This window comes from Morus notabilis, unplaced genomic scaffold, assembly GCF_000414095.1.
Source record: "Morus notabilis unplaced genomic scaffold, ASM41409v2 Scaffold101, whole genome shotgun sequence".
Classification (NCBI taxonomy): domain Eukaryota; kingdom Viridiplantae; phylum Streptophyta; class Magnoliopsida; order Rosales; family Moraceae; genus Morus; species Morus notabilis.
In genome coordinates this window covers 376513-390814 of record NW_010364303.1, presented here as the reverse complement: position 1 = coordinate 390814, position 14302 = coordinate 376513, and the positions used below count along the sequence as shown (strand labels likewise).

The 14302-nt window shown below is 45.8% G+C and overlaps 1 protein-coding gene across 1 annotated transcript; it reads right to left on the bottom strand.

Annotated features, from left to right (window-relative positions):
- Positions 1-8184: 8184 nt before the first annotated feature.
- LOC112093118 lies at positions 8185-10061 on the bottom strand. The gene is made up of 3 exons (XM_024170951.1): positions 9817-10061; positions 8969-9756; positions 8185-8870 (listed from the first exon to the last, which is right to left on the bottom strand). The coding sequence occupies exons 1-3, from the start codon at positions 10059-10061 to the stop codon at positions 8185-8187; spliced, it is 1719 nt and encodes a 572-aa protein (XP_024026719.1).
- Positions 10062-14302: the final 4241 nt, after the last annotated feature.

The window sequence follows — 14302 nt, the reverse complement described above, 5'->3', positions numbered from 1 at the left end:
GTTTACTCTATAAAATTAGAGCTATATCCATTGTGGTTGTATATTTCTTTTGAAGAGATTACAATTTACATCAATTGCCCTTTCTCGTTCCTTTTTTCTCTCGGGTTCCAACCTCTTTTCTGTATGGGGTCTTGCCCTTTTTATATTGGGGGCTTCCTTCGCTGGGTTGATTTCCTTCGTAGGCAGAAGCACTCAAGTGCTCTCCCTTTCTAAGCCCAGACGTAGCCCACTAATCACTTGGAGTACTGTTCACTCAGCCAATTAGTCTTCTATTACGGCTCGGTGCGTTCCTGTAACCCTTTTCTGTCCCCTGTGGGGCGGTTTAAGGGTTCGCAATAAATGTATGCCTTGTAGTCATCCCCCACTTTTGTACGCAATTTGCCACGTCAGACTTTTCTCCAAAGAGCATTCCCTTCGTCGCTAGTGTTGCTTAACCCAACTGTCCTTCTTGGCTGTTGGTTCCACAGTCGAGGGATTTCTATGTCCTAAGTTCGACGGTACGATCTGTCGACGCCAGAAGGAATCGACGCCCTAAGTTGGACTTTTCACTTGGGTTCTTTATAACGAAATCGGAGGGGGCCCCAGACGTCGAGGGTTGTTGCTTTACGGGGAGTAGTTAAGGCTACGTGTCATATTATCGTTCTTCCATGTGTCCTTCACATTTTCCCACACAACAGTTACCCCCAGGTCGAGGGTTCCTTTTAGGCGGCCTCGAGCTTAGGTTCGGTCGTACTTCCGTGCTTCGGGTGTGGGAAACCGGTCCCGAGCCTTCGTCCGCAATGATGGCCTGGATGCTTTGGATTTCCTTGAGGGACGCAACCGTCGCGTCAATCGATTTCTTGTGCTGACGTAAGGCTTTATTTCGAAAGGATGAATGTAAGCCTTCGGATCGCGACTCTTTCTTTTCCCGCCCTTATTTGTCATCGTCAGATCTGGGCGGGATTTTAAGAACTTCATCCAACGGTCAGGGGTCGATGACTTTTGTCACCTTAAATACCTTCTTTGAACCCAAAATCATTTTTTCTTCAAAACACAAACACTCCCCGCATTCACTGAGCTGCCGCTTGCTCTGCCGGAATCTTTTTCTGCAAAACACTGACTTGTTTTTCCAGGCGTGTTGTGAAGCCGTATTTAATCCCAGATTCTACCCAGAAATCTTCATACCGGTAAGTCCCGTCATCCTCTGATTGTTCTGTTTCTCACGGGTTTCTCCCTATTGAATCATGTATGTATGAAAATACGTGGAATGTAGAGGTTAGGGAGACTTACTCCATTTTATTTTTCCGCGTAGGATAGTTCTTTTTCTGTCTTTTGGTTGTCTACGCACTTTTGGTTCCTGGGTTCTGGGGAACTCGGGGTACCATGAACACTCGCCGTTATCATTCTTACATGAATGGTCGACGTCAAGTCGAGGCGTTTGAGTAGTCGTCGTTTAGAATAGCCATCATTTTCTTCCTCTCGACGTTAGGGTTTTAACTCAGCTCCTTGTCTTTTTAATCACCAGAATAATGGCCCAAAACTCCCCCAGTCGAGAGGATCCCTTCGTTGTCCGTCCAGACTCCCCTTCTATGGTGGAGATCTCATGGTCATCTTCCTCGTCGGACTGCGACTCGCTGTTGCGGGAAGTCGAGGGGCATATGGCCGGCCCAGGCGACGACGGTAGTGATGCTTATGATAGCGTCTGCCAAATGATCGACGAAGACGTCGACAGGTGGCAGCGTGTGTGGCGTCGCCGCTTCTCTGGTGGATGCCCCGCTGGCTGCTACAAGTGGAGACCCGGATCGGCCTTCCTTCATAGCTGACACCGTGGCATCGAGGGTCCGGAATAAGTATATCATCCGGGCGGTGAAGGAAGGATGCATCGACGGGAAGTGGTTCGAATACCTCCTCCCAGACATGCATTTCAGGACTAGTATGCCCCCGACCGGATTCCTCCCTGTTTATACCAGGGCCATTACTGCGGGGATGACCCTTCCGGTTCATCCCTTCGTAAAGGATTATTGACACTTTTATGGCATTTTCCCCGCCTAACTGGCGCTAAATTTCTGGTACTGCTTCGCTGGCGTCTGGATCCTGTGGAACCAGCAGTTTGACATGGATCTTCCTCTTGATGAGTTTATATTCATGTACAGACTGTGCCATGTCGCCAAGTGCGAAGTGTGGTATTTTCTGAGCGGGCACGGGAGATCTCAACCCAGATTTGGCAAGCTAATTCTGGGCATTCTCTCGTCGTCACATGTGTGGAAACCCATGTTTTTTATGATACGCGGCCCCTTCAATTTTCATCCCGACGACCGCTTGCCCCGCCGAAGGAAGGTGCAGGCGTCGTTTGGGAACATGGGTGAGGCTTTGATTTCCTTCCTTTCACCTTACTTTGCTTTCTCCTTTCTTACGCTGTCAGCCTTTTTATCTTTCAGTCAGTCAGGACCGGCCGAAGTTCTCTGGGAACATCTTGGCGAGGATCGAGAAGGCCTTTTCGTTCTCGTCCGAGGTTCGTCATATTGACACCCTCCTGACCCAGGCCAATCTTCGAAGTGCCGGGTTAATCCTTGATCTCCCAGACCTCGCTGATTTAGACGCCATCCGCAAATACTTTCATTTAAGCGACGAAGGTAATTTCTGCTTTCGACGCCCTTCTTTATCACGGCTTTCGTTTTCCAAACGCTAACTATATCTTTGTCTCGTCGTATCTGTAGAAATGGCATCTTTGAGGATCCAGCTTCCCGGCAGTCAGTCGTCCGAGCCAAGCCAGTAGCCCCCGCCGAGCCAACAACCTCCTTCTAAGGGAAAGGAGAAAGCCAGCTCTTCTTCTCAGGTGCCGAGGAAAAGGAAAAACGCAAGGGTCCCCTCGACGTCGGAGGAGGATCCTACGCTAAAAAAGAGGCGCAAAGAGAAAACGCCGGTGGTAGAAACTTGGACGCCGACGGTTCCCATTCCTGACGTGGACGTTCCTCTGGCGCCGAGGGAACGCGTGCTCATCCCGGGGACAAAAATCATGGATCCCAAGTTCCAAGTCCCGGACATTTCTGACGCCGAGATTGGGGCGATGCTGAAACTTCCCCCCGCTTCTCCCTTGCCTTCTAGGCTCTGTATGAGTCTTTTCTCGAACCATACTGGGTTGCTGCCACTCAACCTTCTTTGGTTGATCGCCAGCGAAAGCAGATCTCCTTCCAAATTCACGTAAGACTTAATCGAGCCGTCTTTCATTTTTGCTTGTTTCGCCGCTTTGCATCCTTATTTTCTGACCTCCAATTTGTCAGGGCCTAATCCTCGCCATTCTCAATCTCCTCGACCTAGTTAAGGATGAGGAGCGTGATAAGGAGATGGACATTGTAGAGGCCAAGCTTAACTCTCTTGTCGATGACGCTAAGAAAAAGTGCGCAGATGCCGTTGAGGAGAAAGACCTGGCCGTGGCCAAACTGTCGAGCTTGGAAGGTGAACTGGCCAAGTTGACTGCTTCGGTCGAGGAGCTTACGAAGCGGGCAAACCTGTCCGATGCAAAGTTAGCCGAAGCAGCTGAGGCGGTGAAAAAATGTTTTGCCGAAGGGAAGGCCGAGGGAAAGAAGGAAGCCGAAGCCGAGGCTGCAGCTACTTTCGACGCCAAGCGTGCTGAAATTATTGAGGAGTTCAAGGCTTCTCCGGAGCTCATCGACATCCGTACCAAGGATTTTCAATCCGCGGGTCAACAGATTGTTGATTTGATAAAAAATGAGCATCCTGAGTAGGACTTGAGCTTCCTCTATACTTCTCCTCCTCCTGTTAGCGACGACAACCTTTCCCCGCCTGGTGATGGCGATGAATCGGCGGCTGGCGGCGAGGCCTAAGAAATTTTTACCTTTCTCTCTCTTTTTTTTTTTTTTTTTTTTAGTGTTTGTAACTTGATATTGATTTGGACATCTTTATATTTCATCTGTACTTTTTATAAAGATAGCGGATTTTATTCGTACCTTACTTTGCAATCGTTGCCTTAGAAAATTCCTTAAAATTTTTGCTGAGTGTTTGGAGGATTTGATGCCAATTTCACCCATTGGGGTCGTCGCCTTAGAAAATTTCTTAGAATTTTGCTGAGTGTTCGTCTTTCCTCCTTGGAGGATTTGGCACCGATTTCACCCCTTGGGGTCGTCGCCTTAGAAAACTCCTTAGAATTTTGCTAAGTGTTCGTCTTTCCTCCTTGGAGGATTTGGCGCCGATTTCACCCCTTGGGGTCATCGTGTCATTTTTTAGCGATCCGTAGACCTTTGTCCCCCCATGTCTGTTTAATATACCTTAGTTTTTTTAAGCAGACACGTTATTAAAGGGTGAATTCATTTCCTTCTGCAAACATATCAATTTATTTAATTCGTAAAAAATGTACAATTGGGATGCGGAAGAATTACATACACTATTGGTAGTACAACCTTAGCAATTCTGCATTCCATGGGTGTTGAATTCTTTTGCCGCCGAGACTTTTCAAAATGTAGGTGCCAGGACGCAACGCTTCCTTTATGCGGTAGGGCCCTTCCCAAGTTGGGCCCAGTGGACTAGTATTTTTGGGTTTTGTACTCTGTGTTACCCTTTTTAATACTAGATCTCCTGGGGCGAACCTTATTTGTCGAACTCTCTTGTTGTAATATCGTGCTGCTCTTTGCTGATAGGCGGCGAGGCATAGTTGGGAGTCGAGCCTCTTTTCTTGCAACAAGTCGAGTTCTCCGTTCATGCCTTCTGTGTTGTCGTCGTCATTGTGGACGACGGTTCTTAAGGTCGGCGTTTCAATTTCTACAGGAAGCACTGCCTCGACGCCATACGTCATGGAGAAATGTGTTTCACCCGTAGTAGTTCGGCTCGTCATTCTGTATGCCCATAAGACCTTGGGGGTTCCTCGGCCCACTTTCCTTTTAGATCGTCGAGTCTCTTTTTAAGGGTATACTTTAATATTTTATTAACCGCCTCGACTTGTCCATTAGATTGTGGATGGATTGGCTCCGAGAAGTCTTTTCGATTGCCCAAACTGTTGCAGAATCTGCGTGTTGAGGCATTGTCGAACTGTTTTCCGTTGTCAGATACTATTGAGTGGGGAACCCCGAACCTGCACACAATGTTGTCCCACATGAATTTGGTGCAGGCTGCTTCTGTGGTCGTAGTTAAAGCCTTTGCCTCTGCCCATTTCGTGTAGTAGTTTACCGTGACGATGACAAACTTAAAGCCTCCAGGTGCAAGGTGTAGTGGCCTGATCAGGTTAACCCCCCATTTGGCGAAGGGCCATGGACTGAGAATGGAGGTTAAATTTTCTGGGGGTGCTCAAGGAATTGTGGCATACCTCTGGCATTTATCGCAATGTCGGGCGTATTGGAAAGCGTCCTTTTTGAGCGTGGGCCAGTAGTATCCTTGCCTTAAAACCTTAAGAACTAAAGACTACCTCCCAGTATGATTACCACATACTCTTTCATGGATTTATCGGATGAACTTCTGGGCTTCGGCATCATCCAGACACCGCTGTAGAGGTGTTGAGTAGCCTCGTCAGTAAAATAAGCCATCGTACTATAAGTATCTAGCAGCTCTATATCTGATCCGTCTGGCTTCGTCTTTATTGCTTGGCAGTTGTGCGTCCATTAGGTATTGGATGAGTGGCTTCATCGAATTTTCATCTGTTTGGACGATTAATGCCTTAGCTTTTTCCTCAATGGTCGGCCGCTCCAATTCTTCGATGGGAACGACCCCTAGTGTGTCAGCCTTTGCCTCCGCCTATTTCGTGTAGCAGTCTACCGCGACGATGGCAAACTTAAAGCCTCCAGGTGCAAGGTGTAGTGGCCCGATCAAGTCAACCCCCCATTTAGCGAAGGGCCATGGACTGAGAATGGAGGTTAAATTTTCTGGGGGTGCTCGAGGAATTGTGGCATACCTCTGGCATTTATCGCAACGTCAGGCGTATTGGAAAGCGTCCTTTTTTAGCGTGGGCCAATAGTATCCTTCCCTCAAAACCTTAAGAGCTAAAGACTGTCCCCCAGTATGATTACCGCAGACTCCTTCATGGATTTCTCGGAGGACCTTCTGGGCTTCGGCATCATCTAGGCACCGCTATAGAGGTGTTGAGTAGCCTCGTTGGTAAAGCAAGCCATCGTACAATAAGTATCTAGCAGCTCGGTATCTGATCCGTCTGGCTTCGTCTTTATTGCTTGGCAATTGTGCGTCCATTAGGTATTGGATGAGTGGCGTCATCCAATTTTCATCTGTTTGGACGATTAATGCCTTAGCTTTTTCCTCAATGGTCGACCACTCTAATTCTTCGATGGGAACGACCCCTAGTGTGTCAGAATCTTTCGAAGATGCTAGCTTTGCTAGAGCGTCGGTGTTTGCGTTTTCGGCTCGTGGTATCTGAAGTATCTCGTAGTTTTTAAACTTGACGAGTTCTTCATTTACCTTTCTCAAGTATGCTTTCATTTTCTCGCCGCGCGCTTGGTATTCTTCTTTCACTTGCCTGACGACCAATTGAGAATCGCTGAAGACGCTGAGCCTCTCGATCTTTAGGTGGCTGGCCAATCGTAACCCCGCAATTAGCGCATCGTATTCTGCCTCATTGTTCGATGCCTTGAATTTAAATCGAACCACCGAGGTAATCTTGTGGCTTTCTGGGCTGATTAACAAGACGCCGGCTCCTGACCCGTTATCGCTCGACGCTCCATCTACGTAGAGCTTCCATTATGTATTCTCGACTCCTTCAGGTGCGGCAAGAGCCGGTCTATGGGAGAACTCGGCTAGAAAATCAGCCAGCGCCTAGCCCTTGATCGCAGTCCTTGGCACCTATTTAATGTCGAATTGGCTTAATTCTACCGACCATTTGAGAAGTCACCCGGAAGTTTCGAGCTTTTGTAGAGCCTGTCTCAACGTGTGGTTTGTAAGGACTCGTATTGTGTGGGATTGGAAATAGTGCCGAAGCTTCCTTGAAGCTACCATTAGGGCGAGGGCCAAGCGTTCCATTTCGCTATATCTCGATTCGACGTCGATGAGCCTTTTGCTCATGTAGTAGATTGGCAATTGCACCCTTTCTTCTTCTCTTATTAATACGGAGCTTACAGCGTATTAGGACACGGAGAGGTATAGGCTAAGCTCTTCGTCGGGGTTTGGTTTTGACAAAATTGGGGGCTTGCCCAAATGTTCCTTCAATTTCTGGAAGGCCTCTTCACATTGCGGTGTCCACTCAAAGCGCCTGCTTCCTTTTAAAGCGTCGAAGAAGGGGACGCATTTGTCTGTTGCTTTTGATATAAACCTGTTTAGGGTGGCGACACATCCTGTCAACATTTGCACTTCTTTTGGCTTAGTTGGGGACCACATATCCTGTAGGGCTTTAATCTTCTCAGGTTTAGCTTATATCCCTCGGTTGCTGACCATAAAACTGAGGAATTTCCCCGACCCGACCCCAAAGGCACATTTCTGGGGATTTAGTTTCATGTGGTATTTTCTCAATACACCAAACATTTCACCCAGATGGTCGACGTGCTGGCTGGCCCTGGCACTTTTCACAAGCATATCGTCGACGTAAACTTCCATTGTTTTGCCGAGCTGTTGAGTGAACATCTTATTCACGAGCCTCTAGTAGGTAGCCCCTGTATTCTTCAGGCCAAAAGGCATCACCTTGTAGCAGTAGAGGCCCCTATCAGTTATGAAGGATGTGTGCTCCTCGTCGGCTGGAAGCATGGGGATCTGGTTGTATCCGGAGTAGGCGTCCATAAAACTCAGCATCTCATGTCCCGCTGTGGCGTCGACCATCTGGTCTATTCGAGGGAGTGGAAAGCCATCCTTTGGGCAGGCTTTGTTGAGATCGCTGAAGTCGACGCATGTTCTCCAGTTTCTGTTAGGCTTGATCACCAGAACGGGGTTTGAGACCCAACGTGGGTAATGGGCCTCCCTGATGAACCCATTGTTGATCAGCTTGTCGACCTCCTCTTTCAGCGCTTCTTACCTCTCAGGGTTCATTGGTCGACGCTTCTGGCACTTGGGAGGATATGAGGGGTCGACGTTTAGGGAGTGACATATAACCTCGGCGTCGATCCCTTCCATGTCAGCATGATTCCAGGCAAAGACATCTAAGTTTTTTCTGAGGAAGTTTTCGATCTCGACCTTAAGTGACGGGGCTAGGTCCGAGCCTATTTTTAGTACTTTGGTTGGCTCGCCTTCATCAACTTGAATTTCCACCAATTGCTCGATGGGTTAGGACCATGTGACCTCCTCTTGAACCCTGGGGTCTATGTCTTCGACGGTGTTTTGATAGACCATCCTAGTTTCCTGTCTCCCTGGCTGGTCGTATCCGTGCAGGGCATCGGAGTATGCAACCCTAGCCTCATACGGGTTGCTCTTCATTTCACTTACGCCGTTTGGGGTAGGAAACTTGACCTTCTGGTGGTAGACGGAGGTTATTGCCCTTAGCGCCTGAAGGGTTGGTCTCCCGATTACAGCGTTGTACTGGGAGCCTCCCTTTATTACCACAAAGTTGGCCATTATCGTAGTCTGTCGGGGTTTTTCTCCTGCGATAATGGGCAGCCGGATAGTCCCCTGAGGGATGACGGAGTCCTCGGTGAAACCGTATAATGGCCTGGAGGTCTTTTCCAACTGCTCCTTTCGGATCCCCATTTTTTCCAAGCAGTCGGAGTATAGGAGGTCCACCGAACTCCCATTGTCTACCAGGATTCGGCACACAGTGTGGTTCCCAATCATGGCTTCCACCACCAATGCGTCGTTGTGGGGGAAGTGAACTCTGCTGGCGTCGTCCTCATTAAAGGCCACGTCGGTGTGGCTATATCTTGGGGTTTTTGCAGCGGAGACGCTCCAGAACCTTTCTTGGTAAACCTCATTGGCCTCGTGAGCGTAGTCCTTCTGAGACCTCCTTGAGTCTCCTCCTATATAGGGGCCGCTGAGACGGTTCGTATGACGCTGACGAGTTCTCGGTCCTCTGGGCGCTAGTTCTCCTCTAGGCGTCGACCGTCATTCTGTCCACCGTGGCCGTCGTTTCGAGGTCTCCACTCGGCTCTGAACTCCTGTAGCCTCCCCTCGCGGATTACTCTCTCGATTTCATCCTTAAGGTCGGCGCAATCGTTGGTGTGGTGGCCGACATCGCCGTGGAACCTACAGAATTTCTTTTGGTTCCTCCGGCTGGGATCCGATTTCATCGGTTCTGGTCGGCGTAGCAGGTTTCCGCGGCCGACCTGGTTGAAAACCTCCTCGACTCCTACCGTTAGCTCGTGGTAGGAATCGTACTTTTGAAACAGTCGAGGCTTACGGGCATCCTCTTGCCTTGGCTTCTTGGCTTTTGGAGCGCTCGTCGTTGCAGCTGGCTGCTTGTCTCCGCTTCCTCCACTTCGACGCTTCTTCCCGTCCTGCTTTGCTGGCATCGACCCCTGCTCGGTCCCTTTATTCTTGTTGGACCTATGCTCGGGGTCATTTGCGTCTGCCTCTTCGGCGTTGATGTACCCTTGCGCTCGCGCAAGGAATTCCTTGTAGCTGGATAGGGGTTTTCGGTTTAGCTCTCTCTTGGAGGGGGTAATTTTCTTCATGCTAGATAATGCCCCCATCAAGGCCTCTCTGTCTGTTATATCCATCGTGGCGGCGACAGCTTCCCCATATCTTGCAAGCCATTCCCTTAATGACTCGTTCGACTTTTGATATATAGCCGTCAGATTTTGCTTCGGGGGGACGTATTTTTTAACCCCTATGAATTGGAGGGAAAATGCTTCCTTCAACTCATCCCAGCTTGAGATAGAATTTGGCCTCAGCGTCCGAAACCATCTTCAGGCAGAATCCGTTAAATGGTTCTGAAAAGCTCGGCACATGATTTCCTCAGCATACCCGTGTAAGAGCATGTGTCCTGTGTACATCTCCAAATGATCGTCGGGATCCCTTCGACCATCATATGGTGGGATCGACGGTGACCTATATTTGTCGGGGAGAGGGGGCGCCATTATTTCTGCGGAAAATGGATGGTCATGTGTGCGGCTAGGTGTGATGTCGACGTTTACCACCTCAGACACTCGCCCTATGTTCTTTTTCAGGCTTGCCACATCCCCTGTGAGTTTTTGCTCCAAGCTGGCCATATGTTCCATGATGGCGCGCGCTTCTTCTGTTGAGATGGCCGAGCCAGCTACCCTCGACACCTCTGCCCTTTGAACGTTGGGTCCGCTCCTTGCCTGGCCGCCCGCCTGTACCGACCCTGAGTCTCTTGGTGGGTTTCCCCCTGGGTTCTGGGGTAGTACCTCAGGATTTCTCGGGCCTCTTGGTATCCGATCCTCGGGAGCCCGGAGTCTGGCGGCCCTTAAACGGCTGCCGGAGGATTGGGAAGGTCGAGGCCTAGGAGGGCCCCAATGATTCTCGCTGTCCCCGGTTCCCTCTTAGATATGTGGGTGGTCACCGGGGTTTGGGTTTTCAGCCATGGCGCGGCCTCAGGGCGTCTTCTAATGGCAGCATAGAGTTCTTTCCATCCAAGCGCTCAACCACGGTCATTAGCCCACGTACTAGCTCGGTTAGAGTGGTTAGTTGGGCATGCATCTGCACAAGATCCGGCCGTGGCGCGTCTGGGAGTGGGACTTCGTTTCCGACAGGGCGTGGATCTTCTTCCATCCCGTTATTCCCTGGATGGGTGGCGGTTTCGTCCGTCTGGCTGCCTCGGTTAATGGCCTCAATTCTCTTTCTTAGAGGCGTGCTTGCTAACTATGTTGTTGGGGGTCAAACGCTTTCGGTCCCCAGTGGAGTCACAAATTGTTGACGGTGATTTCTCGTTAACAAAAACAAGCCGGGTTACCTCTGGGTTTCCTGTTGGATTACCGGCCTTAGTGTTGAATGTGTGTGAGAATTTGTTGGAGGGGTGTATTGTGGGTTAATGAAAGACATGCACAAATAAAGAACACAAGAGATTTTATAGTGGTTCACTTTATAAAATCAGAGCTACATCCACTGTGGTTGTATATTTCTTATGAAGGGATTACAATTTACATCAATTGCTCTTTCTCGTTCCTTTTTTCTCTCGGGTTCCAACCCCTTTCCTGTATGGGGTCTTGCCCTTTTTATATTGGGGGCTTCCTTCGCTGGGTTGATTTCCTTCGTAGGCAGAAGCACTTAAGTGCTCTCCCTTTCTAGGCCCAGATGTAGCCCACTAATCACTTGGAGTACTGTTCACTCAGCCAATTAGTCTTCTATTACGGCTTTGTGCGTTCCTGTAACCCTTTTCTGTCCCTTGTGGGGCGGTTTAAGGGTTCGCAATAAATGCCTGCCTTGCAGTCATCCCCCACTTTTGTACGCAATTTGCCACGTCAGACTTTTTCCCAAAGAGCATTCCCCTCGTCGCCAGTGTTGCTTAACCCAACTGTCCTTCTTGGTTGTTGGTTCCACAGTCGAGGGATTTCTATGTCCTAAGGTCGACGGTACGATCTGTCGACGCCAGAAGGAATTGACGCCCTAAGTTGGACTTTTCACTTGGGTTCTTTATAACGGAATCGGAGGGGGCCCCAGACGTCGAGGGTTGTTGCTTTGCAGGGAGTAATTAAGGATACGTGTCATATTATCGTTCTTCCAAGTGTCCTTCATATTTTCCCACACAACAATATTTATTTCCCTTTTTTGTTGTTATATGAAGTTATAAATAATGGCAATGCTTTAGCACGTTTGTTTCATAAATTTGAACTACTATTTAAACTTTTTTGCTACAGCAGTTTTAGTTCAATACCTTAGTACTTTGTAATGGCAAAATCTGCAATGTCATACCCAGGTTCATTATTCATGGACTTTTTTTTTTTTAATTTTCAGTTGCAAGAATCATTAGATTTCTAGAAGTGAAAACAAAACAAAAATAAAAAACAAAAACAATAGGGTAAGTATTAGGAAAAGTTAATATTTTATGTTTAATTACTTTTATTGGTAGTTTAAATTTATTTGTATCAAGTTTCATATTAGGAAAGCTCTTTATTTTAGGAGATTTAATAGTATTAAGTACTTATCTAATTTGTTATTGTAATTTTTATCTATGTAGAGTCTATCCCTAATGCTCGTTACTGGTGAAATTTATGTAGAATATTGTCGAACTATGTTAAATCTCTATCTCATCGTCTCTTTTTTATTTTCCTTTTTAATCTTTATTATGGTATCGATTCATACTCTCTTGTAGTCTTTTATCCACCATTGTTGGAGTCTTTTGTATCCATGTGTTGTTGCACTCTACAACTCTTCTTCCTTTTATTTTCTTTACTAGTCATATCATCCCCACAAGCGATACCCTAATGGCTCCTAAAAAAGGCCCACCACCACTCCCTCCTCTTCAAGGTTGAATGACATTCTTCATTGCTTTATTGCTCAAATGAGCAGCACCTTAATACCCAACGATTGTCGCTCCATCCCTGCACCCTTGACAATTATCCCTTTTCCCTGCGTCTCTGTGGCCCTAACGATTGAAGTCTCTTCCTCGCGCCCTCAACATTGCAATCCGTTCCCGGTGTCCATGCACCCTACTCGCATTGCCGCTCTACGTTCCCACGCCACTTGTTCCCGCTCTTGCACACCGTACCACATTACCATCATTAAGACTCCCTCCGAATATGGTACGATATTAGAATTTCTTATGGGAGTTCATCTTGCGGGAGCATATAGAGAAAGATAATATTTATTATTTAAAATATAGTTGTTTTTATTAGTAGTTTGAATTTATTTGTATTAATATGCATACTAGGAAAACTTTTGATTTCAATACCCTAAACTTTTGATTTCAGAACAACAAAAATAGGTTTTGTGAAGGGACTTTGTTCTCTATTTATAGATGCGGAATGAACTGGGTTGTTAGAGAGACAGAGAATATCGTTCTTAGTCTGATTTACTTTTGCGCCCCTGAATGGTGTGCAGGAAATTACCTATTTTTGCTGTTCTTGCTTTTTCCTCAAGCCCAAACACTAAGAACAAATAAAAAATATCCTTTTTTTTCCAGGAATTAAAAAAATCAAGTTAAAAAAATAATGATAATAATAATTAACACAATTGGTCCCTAATCTTTTAAGTTTCTTGCAAATTGATCCTTAATCTTTTAGTTTAAGTAAATCATTCCCTCATCTCTTAATTTATTATAGTTTTGGCCTACTTGGCAATGAGCGTCCAAAAATTTGTTTTCTAGAAATGCATGTTTGCTACTGTGGCAGGTTGTTTAGGACAACATAGAAATCACACTTGGAAAGGGTGGACAATTGATTAACAAGTACTATACGTGTACAGATACTAATCTTCTTTTCTTATGTTGATTTCCCCTAAAATCTTCCGGATAATTTTTCCCCAATTCTCTTTTTATGAACCTATTTTTTCACCCCAAATCCCTTTTATTTTCTCCCTAGTTGGTTATTCCATCCAAAATATCCTACAAACTAACCTTTATTACAGTCAATTTTAGATGCCCCTCATCAATTTGGCCAAATCTTCAGTAAATCTAGAGTCAATAACTGATTTACCAATATTAAAAGACTTGATCAATTTGTTAGAAGTTTAAAAGATACGAAATCAATGGCACTAATCACCTTTTGTTTTGAGGAGAAATAATAAATCTCAAAAGGCTTTTTTCTGAAATTTAAAGAGTAGGATTGTGTTTCTTTTTGCTAGAGAAAAAGGGGGATAGAGTTATCTTAAGGAGATTATATTTCTAATATATGAAAAAATAGCTTGTTAATAAGACGGCTTTTACTTTGAAAAATTTTACAACTTATTTTTCGAATTTATATCTTTTTCATTATCGCTAAATTTAGAAAACGGATATATGCTATCCCTAAACTTCAAAACAAAACAAAAAAAAACAAAAAATTTTTTTTTTTTTTAGAGAATAAACTTCAAAATTCTAACAACGTTTCCGTTAAAAAAAAAAAAAAAAAAAAAAATAGCAACGATGACTCCGTTGTCTATTAGATGGAAGAAAAGCTTACATGACACCATTTCATTGCTAAGATATAAGCACATCCCCATTTCATCGCTCAAATGGACGAAAAAACTAACATCAAACTCAAAATATTGAAAACCTGAAATATTAATGTGCATGTTTATTTGTGTGACTCTAAATATTATATATAAGAAGATAATATTTAAAGATAATGATTGACATATATCCTTAATAAACCAAAAACTCTTGTATATATAACCTACCTTTAAAACAAAATACACAAACACACACACACATACACACACTCGTACTGTTTTAATAATCCTCAAAGCAAATTCTTCCATTTCTTCATTGAAATCATACTTTCTTTCCTACTTATAACAAAGCCTATCAAACGCCAGATAAAACTTCTGATTCAAACCATACTTTTCCCGTAAA

Coding starts and splice junctions, on each gene's coding strand:
- LOC112093118 (XM_024170951.1), bottom strand. CDS start 10,061: ATGGCCAGCTTGGAGCAAAAACTCACAGGGGATGTGGCAAGCCTGAAA. Junction 9,757..9,816: donor GGACACATGCTCTTACACGG/GTATGCTGAGGA, acceptor TTCTGCCTGAAG/ATGGTTTCGGACGCTGAGGC. Junction 8,871..8,968: donor ACCTCGAAACGACGGCCACG/GTGGACAGAATG, acceptor GCCCCTATATAG/GAGGAGACTCAAGGAGGTCT.